The sequence below is a fragment of the Ranitomeya imitator genome, chromosome 1 (assembly GCF_032444005.1).
Source record: "Ranitomeya imitator isolate aRanImi1 chromosome 1, aRanImi1.pri, whole genome shotgun sequence".
Taxonomy (NCBI): domain Eukaryota; kingdom Metazoa; phylum Chordata; class Amphibia; order Anura; family Dendrobatidae; genus Ranitomeya; species Ranitomeya imitator.
Genome location: NC_091282.1, coordinates 224,308,171 through 224,326,255, shown reverse-complemented (window position 1 = coordinate 224,326,255; position 18,085 = coordinate 224,308,171). Strand labels below are relative to the sequence as shown.

The following is an 18,085-nucleotide window of genomic DNA, read 5'->3' as shown; positions in this document are numbered from 1 at the left end:
TCACCGATGCTGCACCATTTGACAAAAATGTTAACATAGGATGTAAGGTACTATATATATATATATATATAAATATATATATATATATATATATATAATATATATATATATATATATATATATATATACACATACATACACACACATACATATATACATACACAGAGATATACATGGCTAATTGTAAGCAACGTTAACACAACAGCCATACCCCATAGATACCCTCCATTAAATGTACCATCCACTGAAACAAACAGGACGATGAGCGCTGCTGATTTATAACGGGAACGCCAAATAGTGACTTCTGGAGCCGACGTCACACCCGCGACGGTGTGCATAAATGGAGACGCTATAGCGTTGCGAATTGCGCGCCAGAACGGTAGAATCAAGGACCTCCTCTGGGCGTGGCTGGGTGGTGCCATACAGCGTCTCTCTTGCTAAAATGGCGGCGAGACAGCGATGTCCTCCTTTGGGGCAGACAGAGGTCCGTTTTTTTGTAAAAAAAATGGATGCCATGGACTATGAGGGCCGGGAGAGTCGCCCAGCACACCCAAATCTACATAAGAATGAGGTGTTGCGCCACATTGCCCAGAAGATGGAGCGGAGGTTCGGCATCCGGCGCAGTGCGCTGCAGCTACGCAAAAAGTGGGCCGACCTCCGGTACAAACAGCCACTTTATCTGGCAACGTTGCGGGCAGAGACCAGGCAAGGCAAGTAACAGTATAGTGTAATTGGGAGACACACAGTATCGGGAGGGGGGAATAGGGACACTCGCACTGCCGTGTGGCGCTTCCCACCTTCTATATATGTACCTCGATTTGGGGAGTTAAATTTAAATTTTATTCCTTTATGCCACTGGCCTAGGTTTGTTATTTGTGGGGGTGTCGGAAGCTCTGTACTTTGGTGTGTAAACATTGTGTTTCTTTATTTTTTGTGTATAGAGAGACAACGCCAGCAGAGGACTACAGCGGCCAGCAGCGTACGCCCACAGCCAGGGCCGTCACGTAAGTTACCCCTCATGTCTGGCAATTGCGATGGCGCCTACTTAATTTTTTATTTAAGTCGACAGCTCTGTACTTCTGGTGTCTAAACCTTGCGTGTCTTTTTTTGGGGTGTAGAGAGACGCCGCCGGCAGAGGACAGCACCCACTGCAGCCAGCAGTACAGCGGCTAGCAGCGGAAGCCCACAGCCAGTGTCGTCACGTAAGTTAACCACCCTTTTTTAGAATTTAATGACGACATACGGGCCATTAGTAGGGAGGTTAAATATTGTGTACATTACAGGTGCAGTAACCCCACCGCAGGCCACAACCCCGCCCTTTCAACACCCATCTTCCTCCCCCGGGTCGGCGTCATTCTCTCCAGCGACAAGCATTCGTAAGTGACAAAACCAGCGAGCGCTTCACCACAGTGAGTTCAATTGTTAACCAGATATGTATTTGCTTCCTTTCAGCAGCAGGAGCTGTGGCCCGAGCCAGGGGATGGGTGGTCAGCAGCTCTGCGGATGAGCAACAGGCGTCCCTTTTCCGTAAGTATTGAGAAAGTGGGAGGGGGTTATCGGTGGGATGTCACATTTGACAACGACTAAACGGACCCTAAGACATTGAACCTAAAAAAAGCCCTCTGGGGCAGTAGAAAATTGAGTGTGTAGTTACAAGTACCATTTTACAATAAACGAATTACTAACGATCATTACCAGCTATACGACCTGGTCGTGATCGTTGGTAAGTCACTGTGTGGTCGCTGGGTCGCTGTCACACAGAACGATTGCGTTAACAATATCGTTGCAACTTCACAGAAATCAAAGATATCGTTACAAAAATCGTTATTTTTGACGGTACGGTAAAATTGCTGGTTATGTAAACACATGCCACCGTTGCAGCTTTATCACTGTCCATTCTCCAACCTCTTCTATCACAGAACCGGACACCGTGAGAGAGCTGCTGGCCAAGCAAGACCGCCTGGAGCGGACAGCAGCGCTCATGCTGCAACAAGTACAGCAACATGGCCGCACGCTGCGACACCTCTTGAGGCGTGGGAGGTTCTGATTTTTTTTTTTTTTCTTTCATTGTTTGGGATATTGTTCTGTTCCTTGTTATTTTTCAGTTAACAACATAAAAAAAGTTTGATTTGACACAATTATGTTTGGTTTATTGTGTCTATAGCCACCGGCAACACACCGTGCGCCAAGAAACGTCGCCACACACACTTTTTGGCCCACATAATATCTCCAGTAGTTAAAAATGAAAAGACTGCAGCTTGGTGTGTCTGTAGTATACAGATATGAGGTGGGCCAAAAATATTACATGCATCTCCATAATCACACAAATTGAGGGGACAATGGTTGTCACACGGTACATATCTATGCTCACCTGCCAGGTGTCAGAAATAGTGAATTCAGGAGCCTGTATATGTTTATCATGAATTCATTTTTCTGACACCGTACTTGATGAATATAGATAGCGTGACAGTGATTGTCTCTTGATCAAAAAAAAATAAGGTCAGTTTGTGAAAAAAAAAAAATTAGTTTACCAGTTGTGAGCTGTTTTTATTTACTTGCGGAGCAGGCCAGGGACAGCTAAGCCAAGGTAGACACAAAAGAGTTGGTTGGCCTTACCATATAGTTTGCGCAAAAAATGCTACACAGCGCCAAATAGTTTGCAAACTGCATCCGAAAGTGCCTCCATCTTGTGTGTCCGCTTACCAGATGCACAAGATAGCTGCCAGATATGTTTTATACATTACTATACCATATACTTTAGATAAGCATTGCGTCTAGCATTACTACACAGCCATTACTATACAAAAAAAAAAAAATTGAACATACCGTTTATGAGCAATAAAAGAACCGATGAAGACGCCGGCAGTGGAGTACGGCGTTCCGAACAGAACGTTCACGGTAGAAGAGGATCGTAGCTGGAGAAGGATCGTTCCGGACAGGACGCTAGAAATGCAGGGAAAAACAGGCATACGCAGCTCTCGAACAATGTGAATCAATCGCTGTAGAGTCGCGGTTTATATTCTGAGACGCCGGGACGTCACATCCTGGGTGACACCTATCTGGGTGTCACCCACCTGGGTGACACCTATCTGACTACGCTGCCAATTCATCGGATCGTTAACCACTGCTGTTTGACGTGAAGCAAGCAACCAGCGACAACGATCCGTGAGTCGCTGTTACGTCACTGTATCGCTCCGGCATCGTTCGAACGTTGGTGTGTTTGACGTCTCTACAGCGATCTAAACAGCGACGCTCCAGCGATCGCCTTTTGGTCGTATCGTTGTCTATATCGCTGCAGCGTCGCTCAGTGTGAAGGTACCTTAAGCTGTCATTTTTATTGATACAATTTTGTAGTAGATCCGAAGTTTAGATAGCCACATTTTTTGCAATGTTACAGCAGCCAAAAAAAGCAATTCTGGTGTTCATGTTTTTACTTCTCATTACAGAGATTACCGATTGTGTTAAATAATTTTATATTTGATAGATCGGACTTTTATGGATATGAAGATACCACATATACAGTATGTATTTTTTACATTTTTCTTTATTCCTTTATTTTTTAACTCCTTTAGCCCCGAAGGTGGTTTGCATGTTAATAAACAGGACAATTTTTACAATTCTGATTACTGTCACTTTATGAGGTAATAATTCTTGAATGCTTCAACGGATGCTGGTGATTCTGAGATAGTTTTTTCGTGACATATTGTACTTCATGATAGTGGTAAAATTTCTTCGATATAATGCATTTATTTGTGAAAAAACAGAAATTTTGAAAACATTTTTTAAAATATCACAATTTTCAAACTTTGAATTCTCATGCCCTTAAATCACTGAGATACAGCTCTGTCAAAAATTAAAGGGAACCTGTCACCTGAATTTGGCGGGCTCTGTTACCGGTCCGATGGGCGGTGTTTTCTGTTCTTTCATGCGCCCCTTCCTTTCTCGCTGGCCGCAATATTGTCTTGAATGTGATTCGGTTTTCTCCGTAGTACACGCGTGCACAATGCAATCTTGGGCAAAGCCGAAAAGCATTAGTGCGCATGTCCCGGAATTATTTCGTTGTGTTCCAGGACATAGTGCGCTGGCGCATGCGCACTAATGCTTTTCGGCTTTGCCCGCAGTTGGGCAAAGCATACTGCGCGTGCGCAAGGCGAGATTGCATTGCGCACGCGTGTACTACGTAGGAAACCGAATCACATTCAAGACAATATTGCGGCCAGCGGGAAAGGAAGGGGTGCATGAAAGAGCAGAAAATACCGCCCATCGGACCGTTCACAGAGCCCGCCAAATTCAGGTGACAGAGTCCCTTTAAGAGACCACCACATTAAACCCTGTCATGTGCAGCCCAATCTCCAGACCAGAACTTCATTGAAAACCTCTGGAATGTAATCAAGAGGATGATGGATAGTCACAAGCCATCAAACAAAGAACTGCTTAAATTTTTGCGCTAGAAGCAGTGTGAGAGACTGGTGGAAAGCATGCCAAGACACATGACAGCTGTGATTAAAAATAATGGTTATTCCACAAAATATTGATTTCTGAACTCTTCCTGAGTAAAAACATTAGTATTGTTGTTTCTAAATGATTATGAACTTGTTTTCTTTGCATTATTTGAGGTCTGAAAGCAATGTTTTTTTTTTATTTTGACCACATCTCCTTTTCAGAAAAAAATACTAAATTTATTGTTTGGAAATTCGGATGTTGTCATGTCATGTTGACATGTTGTTAGTAGTTTCTACGAAAAATTAATGAAAAAAAAAAATAAATCTATAAAGAGAAAAATCAGACAAACTAAACATTTAACAGTGGGCTCTTAATTTTTGCCAGAGCTGTATGTCACACAAAATAGTTAATAAATAATGTTTCCCACATGTCTACTTTACATCAGCACAATTTTGGAACCAAATTTTTTTTTGTTAGGAAGTTATAAGGGTTAAAATTTGACCAGCGATTATTACGTTTTCCAACAAAATTTACAAAACCATTTTTTTAGGGACCACATCCCATTTGAAGTCACTTTGTGGGGTCTATGTGATAGAAAATACCCCAAAGTGACAACATTCTAAAAACTGCACCCCTAAAGGTGCTAAAAACCACATACAAGAGTTTATTAACCCTTTAGGTGCTTCACAGGAATTTTTGGAATGTAGAAAAGAAATGAACATTTTTAACTTTAACAAAAAATTTACTTCAGATCCAATTTTTTTTATTTTGTCAAGGGTAACAGGAAAAAATGGACCCCAAAATTTGTTGTGTAATTTATACTGAGCATGCCGATACCTCATATGAGGGACAAAAGCATTGTTTGGGCGCACGACAGAGCTCAGAAGGGAAGGAGGACCATTTGACTTTTAAATGCAAAATTTGCTGGAACAATTGGCGGACGCCATGTCACATTTGGAGAGTCTCTGATGTGCCTAAACAGTCAAAATCCCCCACAAGTGACATCATTTTGGAAACTAGATCCCTCAGAGAAGTGACCTAGATGTGCGGTGAGCACATTGAACCCTCAGGTGCTTCACAGAAGTTTATAAAGTTGAGCTGTGAAAATAAAACAAAAAATCACATTTTCCCCACAAATATGTTATTAGCCCTAAATGTTGCATTTTCATAAGGGTAGAAGAAGAAATAGCACCGTATGTGGGGGAATACTACTTTTGAGGCACAGCACAAAGCTCAGAAAGGAAGAGTTGCCATATTGGAGTTCAAATTTTGCTGGAATTTTTTGAGGGTGCCATGTCAAATTGGCAGAGCCCCTGAGATGCCAGAACAACAGAATCCCCCTATATGTGAAATCATTTTACAAACTACACTCCCCAATGAATTCATCTGGGGGTGCAGAACGTGTTGTGCGTCAGCACGAACTTGAGCAGAGAGGTTACGAAGTCATTGTGATCCCTGCATGTTACCGATCTTTGTTTCAGGTAGTGCTGAACACCTATTATCCCTACATCGTGTGGTATGCTACTATACAATGCTTCGACGTCAATTGACGCCAACCAAGATCCCTCCTCGAGCTGTACACCTTCTATTTTCTTCAACAGGTCTGTAGTATCCCTTAAATATGAGGGAATAGATATAACAAATGGCTTAAGAATTTCCTCTAAATACAGGCCACAATTCTGTGTGAGAGAATCTATCCCAGATACAATGGGGCGTCCCTTTAGCGGGTTAGGACCCTTATGTAGCTTGGGTAGCGTGTAGAACGTGGCCTGTAGAGGAGAATTGGGAAGCAAAAATTCATATTCAGACCTTGAAAGCAGATTTTCTTCCAAAGCCCCATCAAGGATTTCTCTAAGCTCATTTTTGTATTTATCTACAGTGTCTGATCTCAAGATCTCGTACGTGCTGTTGTCCTGCAAGATGTTATGGCACAAACCACAGTATACCTGGTGGTCCATAATGACCAAATTTCACCCTTATCGGATGCCTTTATTACCAACCGATCATTCTTTTTAAGAGCCTCCAAAGCTTCTCTTTCACCTGCAGTAAGATTATGCTCGGTCTTTGGGTCATAGCTTTTAATTTTTCTTAGGTCCCTCTCTACTAGCTGTAAGAATATGTCAATATTATTTGTGTCGCCCGATGGTGGCATCTTGACACTCCTATTCCTTAGCTTAGTGAAAGGGCCTTTCCCTGTATCTACCCCTTGTTCATTTTCCCTGAGTAATCCTACCAGAGCTTAAAAACTTAAATACAAATGCCACTGATGCATATCAGTACAGCCTATTTTTAGGGAAACACCCTATAATGGACCTGAACAATAACAGGGAACAACTCCACTATGCAATAAATCCTACAGAAGACACTACGGAGTATCAAAGAACCCAAAAAGATGTAAAAAGCGTAACAAATTTTATTAAATATTATACTCTCATAAAAATGACAAACATTACAGACAAGGGACACATATAATACATGTACAGCAGACCACTATCACTGCAAGTAACACCACGGGTATAAAGGAAGGGCAATAGCTCAACGATGGCTATAAGGAGCACATAAGTCCATAACTGACTGATTAATAAAGTGCATAGTGCTCCTAAAGTGCATACCTACACCTCATATCGCCATATATCTGTCTTAGTAAAACCTAAAATAGGTGAATATAGAAATAACCAAGGCTCTGCCCATCTTACCCAAAAACTGATGGTGCCAGTGTGTGTCCGGAGGCCCCGACGCGCGTTTCGCGTAAGCTTCCTCGGGGGCTCATGTTTGGGTGCTTACATGGGGTGGTATATAAGGACATCAACACAGCTGCAACGACTATACCGCATAATCATTGGCGCATGCGCACCGCCATAGTATGGGACGCCACGAGCATCATCCCCGGCATTTCCAGCGTGCAGAGCAGGAGGAGGGAAAACCCTCCAGACGTCATATCCTGCTCCGTCGCAAAAGGACGCCGGGGACGATGGCCAGTAAGTCCCATCGTGGCGCGCATGCGCGCGAGCGGTAGCGGCCATCTTTCTTAAGGGAAGTGCCGATGGGAGCACAGGAAATCCCGATCGTCTGGGGTATATACCATTATGGGATACGTAAGGATAATGAAAAAAGAAGGGGAGGAGAAAAGAGTGAGGGGAAAGGGGAAAGGGGGGATAAGGAATATCCCGCAAAGTGATATAATTAAGAATATGTGCAAACAAAAAATGTGGAAACAACAATAATACGTAGTGTCCTCTATGAAGACAGCGGGGCAAACTGAGAAATATAGATATATACATATCCCCAGTATACGAGATGATAATACAGGGAGACAACCCTAACTCCCTACAACGCATCTTCAGGAAACTATGTGTAGAAAAAGAAAAGGGGGGGAGAAATAACAGTGTATATCAATATGTGACACTGAAAATGCATATGGTGCACATGCCTTACGATTGGAAATCTAGACCCACAGTGTGCTAATCACACATCAGTCCGTATATATAGAAACAAACAACACATCACAATGAATGATAAATAATGAACAAAAATATAGTGTACTCTACATATATACATCACATTGAGTGTACAAATACAGACACAAAATAAAACGATAATCCCAAATGTATTCACGCTGCCATCCAGCACCCAGAAAGCGACGGATAGAACATGTAAATAAATGATAACTAATTGAGTCCTTCTCCGATCTTTCCAGCCATCCCGATGTGCTGCTGTGGAGATGTCCAGATGTCACATACCACGTCCAGAAGAACATCCTATGATGAAGATGGATACGTGCAATACAGGTACTACAAATAAACATAAAAATAAAAATAAACATAAACACACACAAAAATAATAAAATCCAGAACCGGAGATCTATACGAACCCAGCACTTATTGAACTATAGAAACGACGCAAAGCTCAGCTGTTCATTAAGGCCGTATGGGGCCATAGTGCCCAACACAGAAATCCAGCGGCATTCCAGCTGAGCCAGCTTTTTCTTCAAATCCCCACCTCTTATTCCACCCCTCACATGGTCTATCCCAAATACTTTAAGGTCCTTGGGGTTACACTTATGGACCTGCCTGAAATGTCTCGGTATAGACTTCAAAGGTACATCATCATCCACCTCTTTAGCTGCCATAATGTCTCTGATGTGTTCCCGGGTCCTGACCCTCAACTCCCGTGATGTCAGTCCAACATAGGGAAGACCACATGTACAGACGGCCATGTAGACCACAAATGTGGTACTACAGGAGATGTAATCTGTGATTTTAAATTCTTTTTTACCGTCAGCAGAGGTGAATGATGACGTCCTGATATGGTTACGACATGCCAGACAGTCCCCGCAAGGGAAGAACCCCCACTTTCTTTTCCCAGTACCAAAGATGGATGGAGTTTTAGAAACATAGTGACTATTGACCAAAATGTCTCTCAGATTTTTAGATCTCCTAGCCGCCATCAAGGGTTCATCCAAGAGACATTTGGCCAGCACAGGTTCTGTTTTCAAAATGGACCAATGTCTCTTCAGGATGCTTCTCATTTTCCCCCATTGATGGTTAAATGTGGAGATATATCTAATTTTCCCATCCTCCTTCTTCTTCATTTTAGGTTGTTGGGAGAGAAGGTCACATCTTTTCTGATGTTTGGCCCTAGTAAAGCCCCGTTTTATGCTCCTATTACTATACCCACGTGATCGAAATCTCTCCCCAAGGTCCACAGATTGTCTCGTGAATGCCTCCTCAGTAGAGCATATCCTCCTCATCCTCAAGAACTGTCCTATGGGAATGGCTCCAATTGTGGAGCCATTATGGGATGAGGAGGCATGCAGGAGTGCATTCACTGAGGTTTCTTTCCTGAATACATCTGTACCAATGGAACCGTCAGGCTGAATCTGCAACATGATATCTAGAAAGGGGATGCACACCCTACTAAAATTATATGTGAGCCTGATGTTGAGGCTGTTACGGTTCCAATCCTGTATAAACAAGTGAAGTTGTTCAACCGGCCCTTGCCAAATAAACAAAATATCATCAATATACCGATACCACCCCAGTACTTGGGGGGCGGAGTGTGCGCCTCCAAACAGGGTTCTCTCCCAGTATCCCAAGAATAAATTTGCATATGAAGGTGCACACGCCGCCCCCATCGCGGTCCCGCGACTCTGGAGGTAGTATCGGTCCTTAAAAGTAAAACAATTATGAGTAAGGATGAACCGCAGGAGCCTCAACACCAGGCCCACCACATCTGGATCAATGTTACTTGATTCCAGATAGAAGGTGGCAGCCTCCATCCCATCCTCATGGTGAATTGAAGTATATAATGTTTCGATATCAGCTGTGACCAGTATCATATCTGGTTCCAAAGACAGACCATCTAGTCTCCTCAGGACGTCCGTAGTGTCCCTGACATAGGAGGGCAAAGTCTCAACTTGTGACCTCAGATAGTAATCAATGTATTTGCATACTGGGTCACATAGCCCCCCTATGCCAGAGACAATCGGACGCCCCGGGGGATTCACCGAGTCCTTGTGAACCTTGGGGAGAAGAGCTTGAAAACCCTCTAGATCTTCCTCCTGGAGGCCCTGTTGAAGACACTCCTCCTTGTTGTTATGGAGGAAGAACTTTTTCCATTTTAGTTTCCTACAGAATAGGTTCAGATGTGACAACCTACATGGTGAGCTGCAGCATGTGCTACATGTTCACAGATCGACCAGAAGAAGAATCCAATTTCACCTGTCAGAAGTGTAGACTAGTGGCCCTTTTAGAAGAAAAGGTGCGGGGTCTGGAAGAAAGAATAGCAACTTTGAAACTCATCAAAGAGAATGAAGACTTTCTAGACAGAACAGAAGCATCTCTACTGGTCACAGAAGGTGCAAAAAGTGTCAGAGAACCTCCAAAAGCAGATGAGTGGAAGCATGTGACCAAAAGAAGCAAGAAGACCATGGAGAAATCACCAACCACACAACTGAAGAACCGATATCAAATCTTTGTAGAGGATGAAGATGGCACACCTAAGAATGAAGCAATACCAGCAAGCAAAAAAGAAAAGGGCACACAGCAACAAGTGACAGCAAAAAGTACAGCCAAGAAGCAACGAAGAGTGGTGGTGGTGGGAGACTCACTACTGAGAGGCACAGAAGCAGCCATCTGCAGACCGGACATAACTGCAAGAGAAGTATGCTGCCTTCCAGGTGCGATGATCAAGGATGTGACCGATAGGATACCAAAGCTCTTCAGCTCCAAGGACGTCCACCCATTTCTTCTGATACATGTTGGCACCAATGACACGGCAAGGAAGGACCTACCGACAATCTGCAAGGACTTTGAAGAGTTGGGGAAGAAAGTAAAGGAACTGGATGCACAGGTAGTTTTTTCTTCTATCCTTCCAGTAGATGGGCATGGCACCAGGAGATGGAACAGGATCCTTGATGCAAACAACTGGCTAAGACGATGGTGCAGACAACAAGGATTTGGATTCCTGGACCACGGTGTGAATTACTGGTATGATGGACTCCTCGCCAGAGACGGACTACACCTCAACAAACCTGGGAAACACACATTCGCCAGAAGACTCGCTACACTCATCAGGAGGGCGTTAAACTAGAAGAAGAGGGGACGGGAAGAAAAACATTAGACTCGAACAAAGACGACCCAGGAAAACATACTCAGAAGGGAGGTAAGAACATTTCTAAAACAATCCACAGTGAGGAGATTAGAACAAAACAAAATCCTCTAAACTGCATGCTCGCAAACGCCAGAAGCCTGACAAACAAGATGGAAGAACTAGAAGCAGAAATATCTACAGGTAACTTTGACATAGTGGGAATAACCGAGACATGGTTAGATGAAAGCTATGACTGGGCAGTTAACTTACAGGGTTACAGTCTGTTTAGAAAGGATCGTAAAAATCGGAGAGGAGGAGGGGTTTGTCTCTATGTAAAGTCTTGTCTAAAGTCCACTTTAAGGGAGGATATTAGCGAAGGGAATGAGGATGTCGAGTCCATATGGGTTGAAATTCATGGAGGGAAAAATGGTAACAAAATTCTCATTGGGGTCTGTTACAAACCCCCAAATATAACAGAAAGCATGGAAAGTCTACTTCTAAAGCAGATAGATGAAGCTGCAACCCATAATGAGGTCCTGGTTATGGGGGACTTTAACTACCCGGATATTAACTGGGAAACAGAAACCTGTGAAACCCATAAAGGCAACAGGTTTCTACTAATAACCAAGAAAAATTATCTTTCACAATTGGTGCAGAATCCAACCAGAGGAGCAGCACTTTTAGACCTAATACTATCTAATAGACCTGACAGAATAACAAATCTGCAGGTGGTTGGGCATTTAGGAAATAGCGACCACAATATTGTGCAGTTTCACCTGTCTTTCACAAGGGGGACTTGTCAGGGAGTCACAAAAACATTGAACTTTAGGAAGGCAAAGTTTGAACAGCTTAGAGATGCCCTTAATCTGGTAGACTGGGACAATATCCTCAGAAATGAGAATACAGATAATAAATGGGAAATGTTTAAGAACATCCTAAATAGGCAGTGTAAGCGGTTTATACCTTGTGGGAATAAAAGGACTAGAAATAGGAAAAACCCAATGTGGCTAAACAAAGAAGTAAGACAGGCAATTAACAGTAAAAAGAAAGCATTTGCACTACTAAAGCAGGATGGCACCATTGAAGCTCTAAAAAACTATAGGGAGAAAAATACTTTATCTAAAAAACTAATTAAAGCTGGTAAAAAGGAAACAGAGAAGCACATTGCTAAGGAGAGTAAAACTAATCCCAAACTGTTCTTCAACTATATCAATAGTAAAAGAATAAAAACTGAAAATGTAGGCCCCTTAAAAAATAGTGAGGAAAGAATGGTTGTAGATGACGAGGAAAAAGCTAACATATTAAACACCTTCTTCTCCACGGTATTCACGGTGGAAAATGAAATGCTAGGTGAAATCCCAAGAAACAATGAAAACCCTATATTAAGAGTCACCAATCTAACCCAAGAAGAGGTGCGAAACCGGCTAAATAAGATTAAAATAGATAAATCTCCGGGTCCGGATGGCATACACCCACGAGTACTAAGAGAACTAAGTAATGTAATAGATAAACCATTATTTCTTATTTTTAGTGACTCTATAGCGACAGGGTCTGTTCCGCAGGACTGGCGCATAGCAAATGTGGTGCCAATATTCAAAAAGGGCTCTAAAAGTGAACCTGGAAATTATAGGCCAGTAAGTCTAACCTCTATTGTTGGTAAAATATTTGAAGGGTTTCTGAGGGATGTTATTCTGGATTATCTCAATGAGAATAACTGTTTAACTCCATATCAGCATGGGTTTATGAGAAATCGCTCCTGTCAAACCAATCTAATCAGTTTTTATGAAGAGGTAAGCTATAGACTGGACCACGGTGAGTCATTGGACGTGGTATATCTCGATTTTTCCAAAGCGTTTGATACCGTGCCGCACAAGAGGTTGGTACACAAAATGAGAATGCTTGGTCTGGGGGAAAATGTGTGTAAATGGGTTAGTAACTGGCTTAGTGATAGAAAGCAGAGGGTGGTTATAAATGGTATAGTCTCTAACTGGGTCGCTGTGACCAGTGGGGTACCGCAGGGGTCAGTATTGGGACCTGTTCTCTTCAACATATTCATTAATGATCTGGTAGAAGGTTTACACAGTAAAATATCGATATTTGCAGATGATACAAAACTATGTAAAGCAGTTAATACAAGAGAAGATAGTATTCTGCTACAGATGGATCTGGATAAGTTGGAAACTTGGGCTGAAAGGTGGCAGATGAGGTTTAACAATGATAAATGTAAGGTTATACACATGGGAAGAGGGAATCAATATCACCATTACACACTGAACGGGAAACCACTGGGTAAATCTGACAGGGAGAAGGACTTGGGGATCCTAGTTAATGATAAACTTACCTGGAGCAGCCAGTGCCAGGCAGCAGCTGCCAAGGCAAACAGGATCATGGGGTGCATTAAAAGAGGTCTGGATACACATGATGAGAGCATTATACTGCCTCTGTACAAATCCCTAGTTAGACCGCACATGGAGTACTGTGTCCAGTTTTGGGCACCGGTGCTCAGGAAGGATATAATGGAACTAGAGAGAGTACAAAGGAGGGCAACAAAATTAATAAAGGGGATGGGAGAACTACAATACCCAGATAGATTAGCGAAATTAGGATTATTTAGTCTAGAAAAAAGACGACTGAGGGGCGATCTAATAACCATGTATAAGTATATAAGGGGACAATACAAATATCTCGCTGAGGATCTGTTTATACCAAGGAAGGTGACGGGCACAAGGGGGCATTCTTTGCGTCTGGAGGAGAGAAGGTTTTTCCACCAACATAGAAGAGGATTCTTTACTGTTAGGGCAGTGAGAATCTGGAATTGCTTGCCTGAGGAGGTGGTGATGGCGAACTCAGTCGAGGGGTTCAAGAGAGGCCTGGATGTCTTCCTGGAGCAGAACAATATTGTATCATACAATTATTAGGTTCTGTAGAAGGACGTAGATCTGGGGATTTATTATGATGGAATATAGGCTGAACTGGATGGACAAATGTCTTTTTTCGGCCTTACTAACTATGTTACTATGTTACTATGTTAGGTCTTTGACCCATTCAAAACAATTGTAGGTGTTGGTTGGCACAAAATTAATGCCCTTTTTCAAGACACCGTATTCGTCTCTCGTAAGGGTGTGGGTGGATAGATTAACGATTTGTCCCCTGTCTAATTGAGCTTGGTTCTCAGGAAGTAACCTGTCTTCATTCCTTGCTCTAAAAAAGAGGATGAGGATGAAGCAGAAGAGGTAGGTCCTGAGTTCTCCCTTGGAGTGGGGAATTAGGTTTTTGGTGGTCCACTTATCCCACCATTTCTGCCTTGACCTTTTCCCCTCTTCCCATGTCCTCCTCGTGGGTGTTGCCATCTGTGCTGTCTAAATGGCTGACTACCACTCGTGAAAGTTCCTCTTCCTGGTGCCTCTATTCTCTCGGTGTCTGAAGTATCAGCATCCGAGGAGGACACCTCAGCCCTGTCTCTCTGAAAGTGAAATGCCTTATTATCAGCAAAGTTTTTAAGGTCTTTTTGAAATTGTATCTGTTTTCTTTCCTTCAGTAGGGCCTGGTATTTCTCTACGGAGGTCTGCAGTAGCCCCTCCCTTCGATTGAAATCAGGATCTGATTTCAACTTCAGTACCTTTTCTATTAATTCGTTCAGATTGCTAGTGGCTTTCTCAAGTTATTTTTTCTCTTCAGCAAATAACAGCTGCATAAATCGTATTGATGAGTCACTTGACTCTTTGAGCCAAAGGTCTAGAAGTTCTGGTGATGCAGTTCTCGGGGAGGGGGTAATATTTATCCTCAGACCTCTGGGAATTATTCTGTTTTTAATATAATTTTCCAGAGTTCTGATTTCCCACCATGCTTTCAGGAATGCTTTATAGCCTATATAGACCTCATTAAACACGTTCTTTAATGTAAGGGGCCCTGTACCCTTATCCTGTGTACCATCAACATTAAAGGCCTGGATAGCGTCTTCCAGCCAAAAATCTTGATTAATTGGACCAGAAAGGAAACTGGCCATACTCTCTCTGAATCTAGAATTTTGTAAAGTTCAATGAATGAATATTTTAGAGTAGGTGTTCTTGAAAATCATAAGTTACTCAAAAAAAACAAAATTTTATTAAATACTTTAAAAGGCCACCAACCTGTGGCTATACCAAACACCAAACAACACTGTGAAAAAAAGCTAGTGAGGAGAACTAGGAATACCCTACAAGTAATCTACGTTATGGTCTGCCTGGCGGCGGGGGTTGGCACCCTATGGGATAACGTTATGGCGCCCCCGCTCCACGTCGGCTCGCCCTGGGGTCCCTAGAAGGCCCTAATCACACTTTGGGCCCCTCTACCCACACAATCGTGTACTAAAGGACCCCTACGGACTATACATAGACTAACCTACGTCTAGGGAATCATATGCCCACAGTGTGATTTAAAAACAGAATAGAACACATGTGGACAAAGGCGTATGGCAGAAAATAATTAATAGTTCAGTCCGCTATTTGATACTTATATAAATTTGCGTGGCTTTCTGAAAGAACCATATAAACTGGAGGTGCTGCTTATTTTTAAGGAGGTAGCGGCCACTCCCATTAATATCACCAAATACCACGCTTAGATATTAATAATTCACTAGATAGCGTGAGAAACCCAGCGTATGGAGTTGATTAGTAGCTAGTCAGTCTCTGATTTACCCCCTTTAGGATGTCAATCTTCACTAATACCCCCAGTTATATCAGATCAAGCGTTAGAGTACAATCCATTTCATGCCCTTAAACAGCGTAGCCATCAAATTCCATCAGGAATATAATCCAATAGCATGATGCCGCATTAGGTACTCATCGTGGGGTTAAAGTGCCGTCCAGCCTTGTCACTGTGCAGCCTCAACGCGTTTCACCCCTCTGGCTCATCAGGAGGCTCGATCTAATCCCATGTGTCTAGATGGTTGATAATCCTTAGGAACACTGATACATTTACCTCATTTTAAATCGGACCGCCGGAGCGTCCTGCGCGTGTACTTCCTGTTTCGAGGCCGGAAGTTGCGTCACGCATACTCAATCCCATGCGGCAACAAGGATCTCCTAGTGTGCTGGCTCAGGATGGAACGCTAGATACATCCCTGCGTTCCACCGGGGACACACTGTGCCTGCCCACCGATGCTCAGGAGGTGTTGCATAGACGCCCCCTGTCTACGAATTTCCTTTTCTCAGGCCGGGTGCTGGAGCGTACAAGATATTCTCCTCTTATACATGATATCCAATGCGCCTGCTCAGGGTGGAACGCTATGCTCCTCTCTGCGGTTCACCTCGTGGAACGCTATGTTCCTCTCTGCGTTCCACCTCGTGTTAATCGCGCATGCCCATCCCATACACCAGGATTGGTTGGAGTATCGTTAACATGGTGACATTTACCTACGTATTATCTACATTTTCCCCTCCGATATTAATAGCTGGGGATCTGCGTGTCATCCCTGTTACTAGCTTAAACGCTTTATTATCCAGGCTGCGTTCGATTAAAAACATGTTTTTATTATGATAGCGCCAGGCTCAAGAGGTACTTATACTGCACGCCATCATAGGTCCACATAGACCATACTGTCCGCTAATTAAGCATCTTATCATGGTCCATAAGAGAACCCGCCAAGAAATTATACATGAACCCGGTCTATCTTATAGACTTTTAGCCCGTACGGGGGTCATACATTATATATAACAACTCAATATTTCAGCTGCAGGTAAATGAGGATTTCTATCATTTCAGATTTGTACATACTGATCTATGCATCCCCCTATATGACGGGGGCCAGTATCAGTCGAGAGCAGGTCCAGGTACCTACATTTAGGTACCAACATATACATCTATTTAATTCTGATGAACACATTTTAAGAGCCAAGGCGCTACAGAAAACAAGTGAATGACTGTTGTTCATTTAGTCCCTTTGGGGACATAGTATCCATTCTAAACGTCCATTCACATTCCCTCTGCAGAATCACCTTATCCCGGTCTCCCCCTCTGGGGTTAGGTTTAACTACTTCAGTGATGGCAAATTTAATGTTCAACGGATCCTCAGTGTGTTGCAGTCTCATGTGCCGTGCCACGGACGTATCTCTCCCGTTTCTGATGTCTCCTAATTGTTCCCCTACCCTCCTGCGAAATTCCCTTTTATTTTTACCGATGTAATCTTTGGGGCAGGGGCATGTGGCCATGTAGACTACACCCACAGATTTATAGTTTGAAAAATCACGTTGATAGAAGGTCTTATGTGTTGAGGAACTCGTGAAAGATTTATTAGGTCTCATCCATCTACACATCTGACACCCCCCACACCGATAGAAGCCACACGGTTTCCTCCCCAACCAAGAGCCCTCAGTGGTTGGCTTCATGTAGTGGCTATGAACTAAGCTGTCTTTCAGGGATTTACCTTTTCTAAAGGTGATGTCCGGCTGTGTCTTTAGGATATCTCTGAGGTCTGGGTCCATCATTAGTATATCCCAGTGTTTATTAATGGCCTCTCTTACCCTTTGATGTTGATGGTCATATGTACCTATGATCCTAATGACCTCCTCATTGTTCCCTCGGGTTTCCTGTTTATGTAGGGGCTGTTGTCTGTCCGTGTTGGCCGCAATTTGATATGCTGTGTTTATCACATGTGACGGGTAGTTCTTTTCCCTAAATCTAAACATCATATCAGCAGCCTGGCTATGGAAGGTACCAGTTTCAGAACAATTCCGTCTCAGCCTCAAGAACTGGCCCTTTGGGATTCCCCTTTTTAAAGGGGCGGGATGATGGCTATTCCAGTTCAAGAGGCTGTTGGTGCTTGTCGGTTTCCGGTAGATATTTGTCATCAGACTGCCATCTGCTTCTTTCCTAATTTTCACATCTAAGAATGCTAATTCTTCCCTGTGGATTTCTGATGTGAACCTTAGATTTATGGTGTTGATGTTGAGCTCATTGATGAAGCCTAAAAATTGCTCTTTCGTGCCTGTCCAGATCATAAAGACATCATCTATGAATCTGTGCCAAATGGCTACAAATTCATGCCACCATTTTGTGTCCTCACTAAACACAA

The 18,085-nt window shown here is 43.0% G+C and overlaps 1 protein-coding gene across 1 annotated transcript; it reads left to right on the top strand.

Annotated features, from left to right (window-relative positions):
• Positions 1-442: 442 nt before the first annotated feature.
• Positions 443-2,514, top strand: LOC138661565 (uncharacterized). The gene is made up of 6 exons (XM_069746412.1): positions 443-456; positions 739-1,004; positions 1,119-1,202; positions 1,284-1,376; positions 1,453-1,527; positions 1,920-2,514. The coding sequence occupies exons 1-6, from the start codon at positions 443-445 to the stop codon at positions 2,045-2,047; spliced, it is 660 nt and encodes a 219-aa protein (XP_069602513.1). The 3' UTR covers positions 2,048-2,514.
• The last annotated feature ends 15,571 nt before the right edge of the window (positions 2,515-18,085 follow it).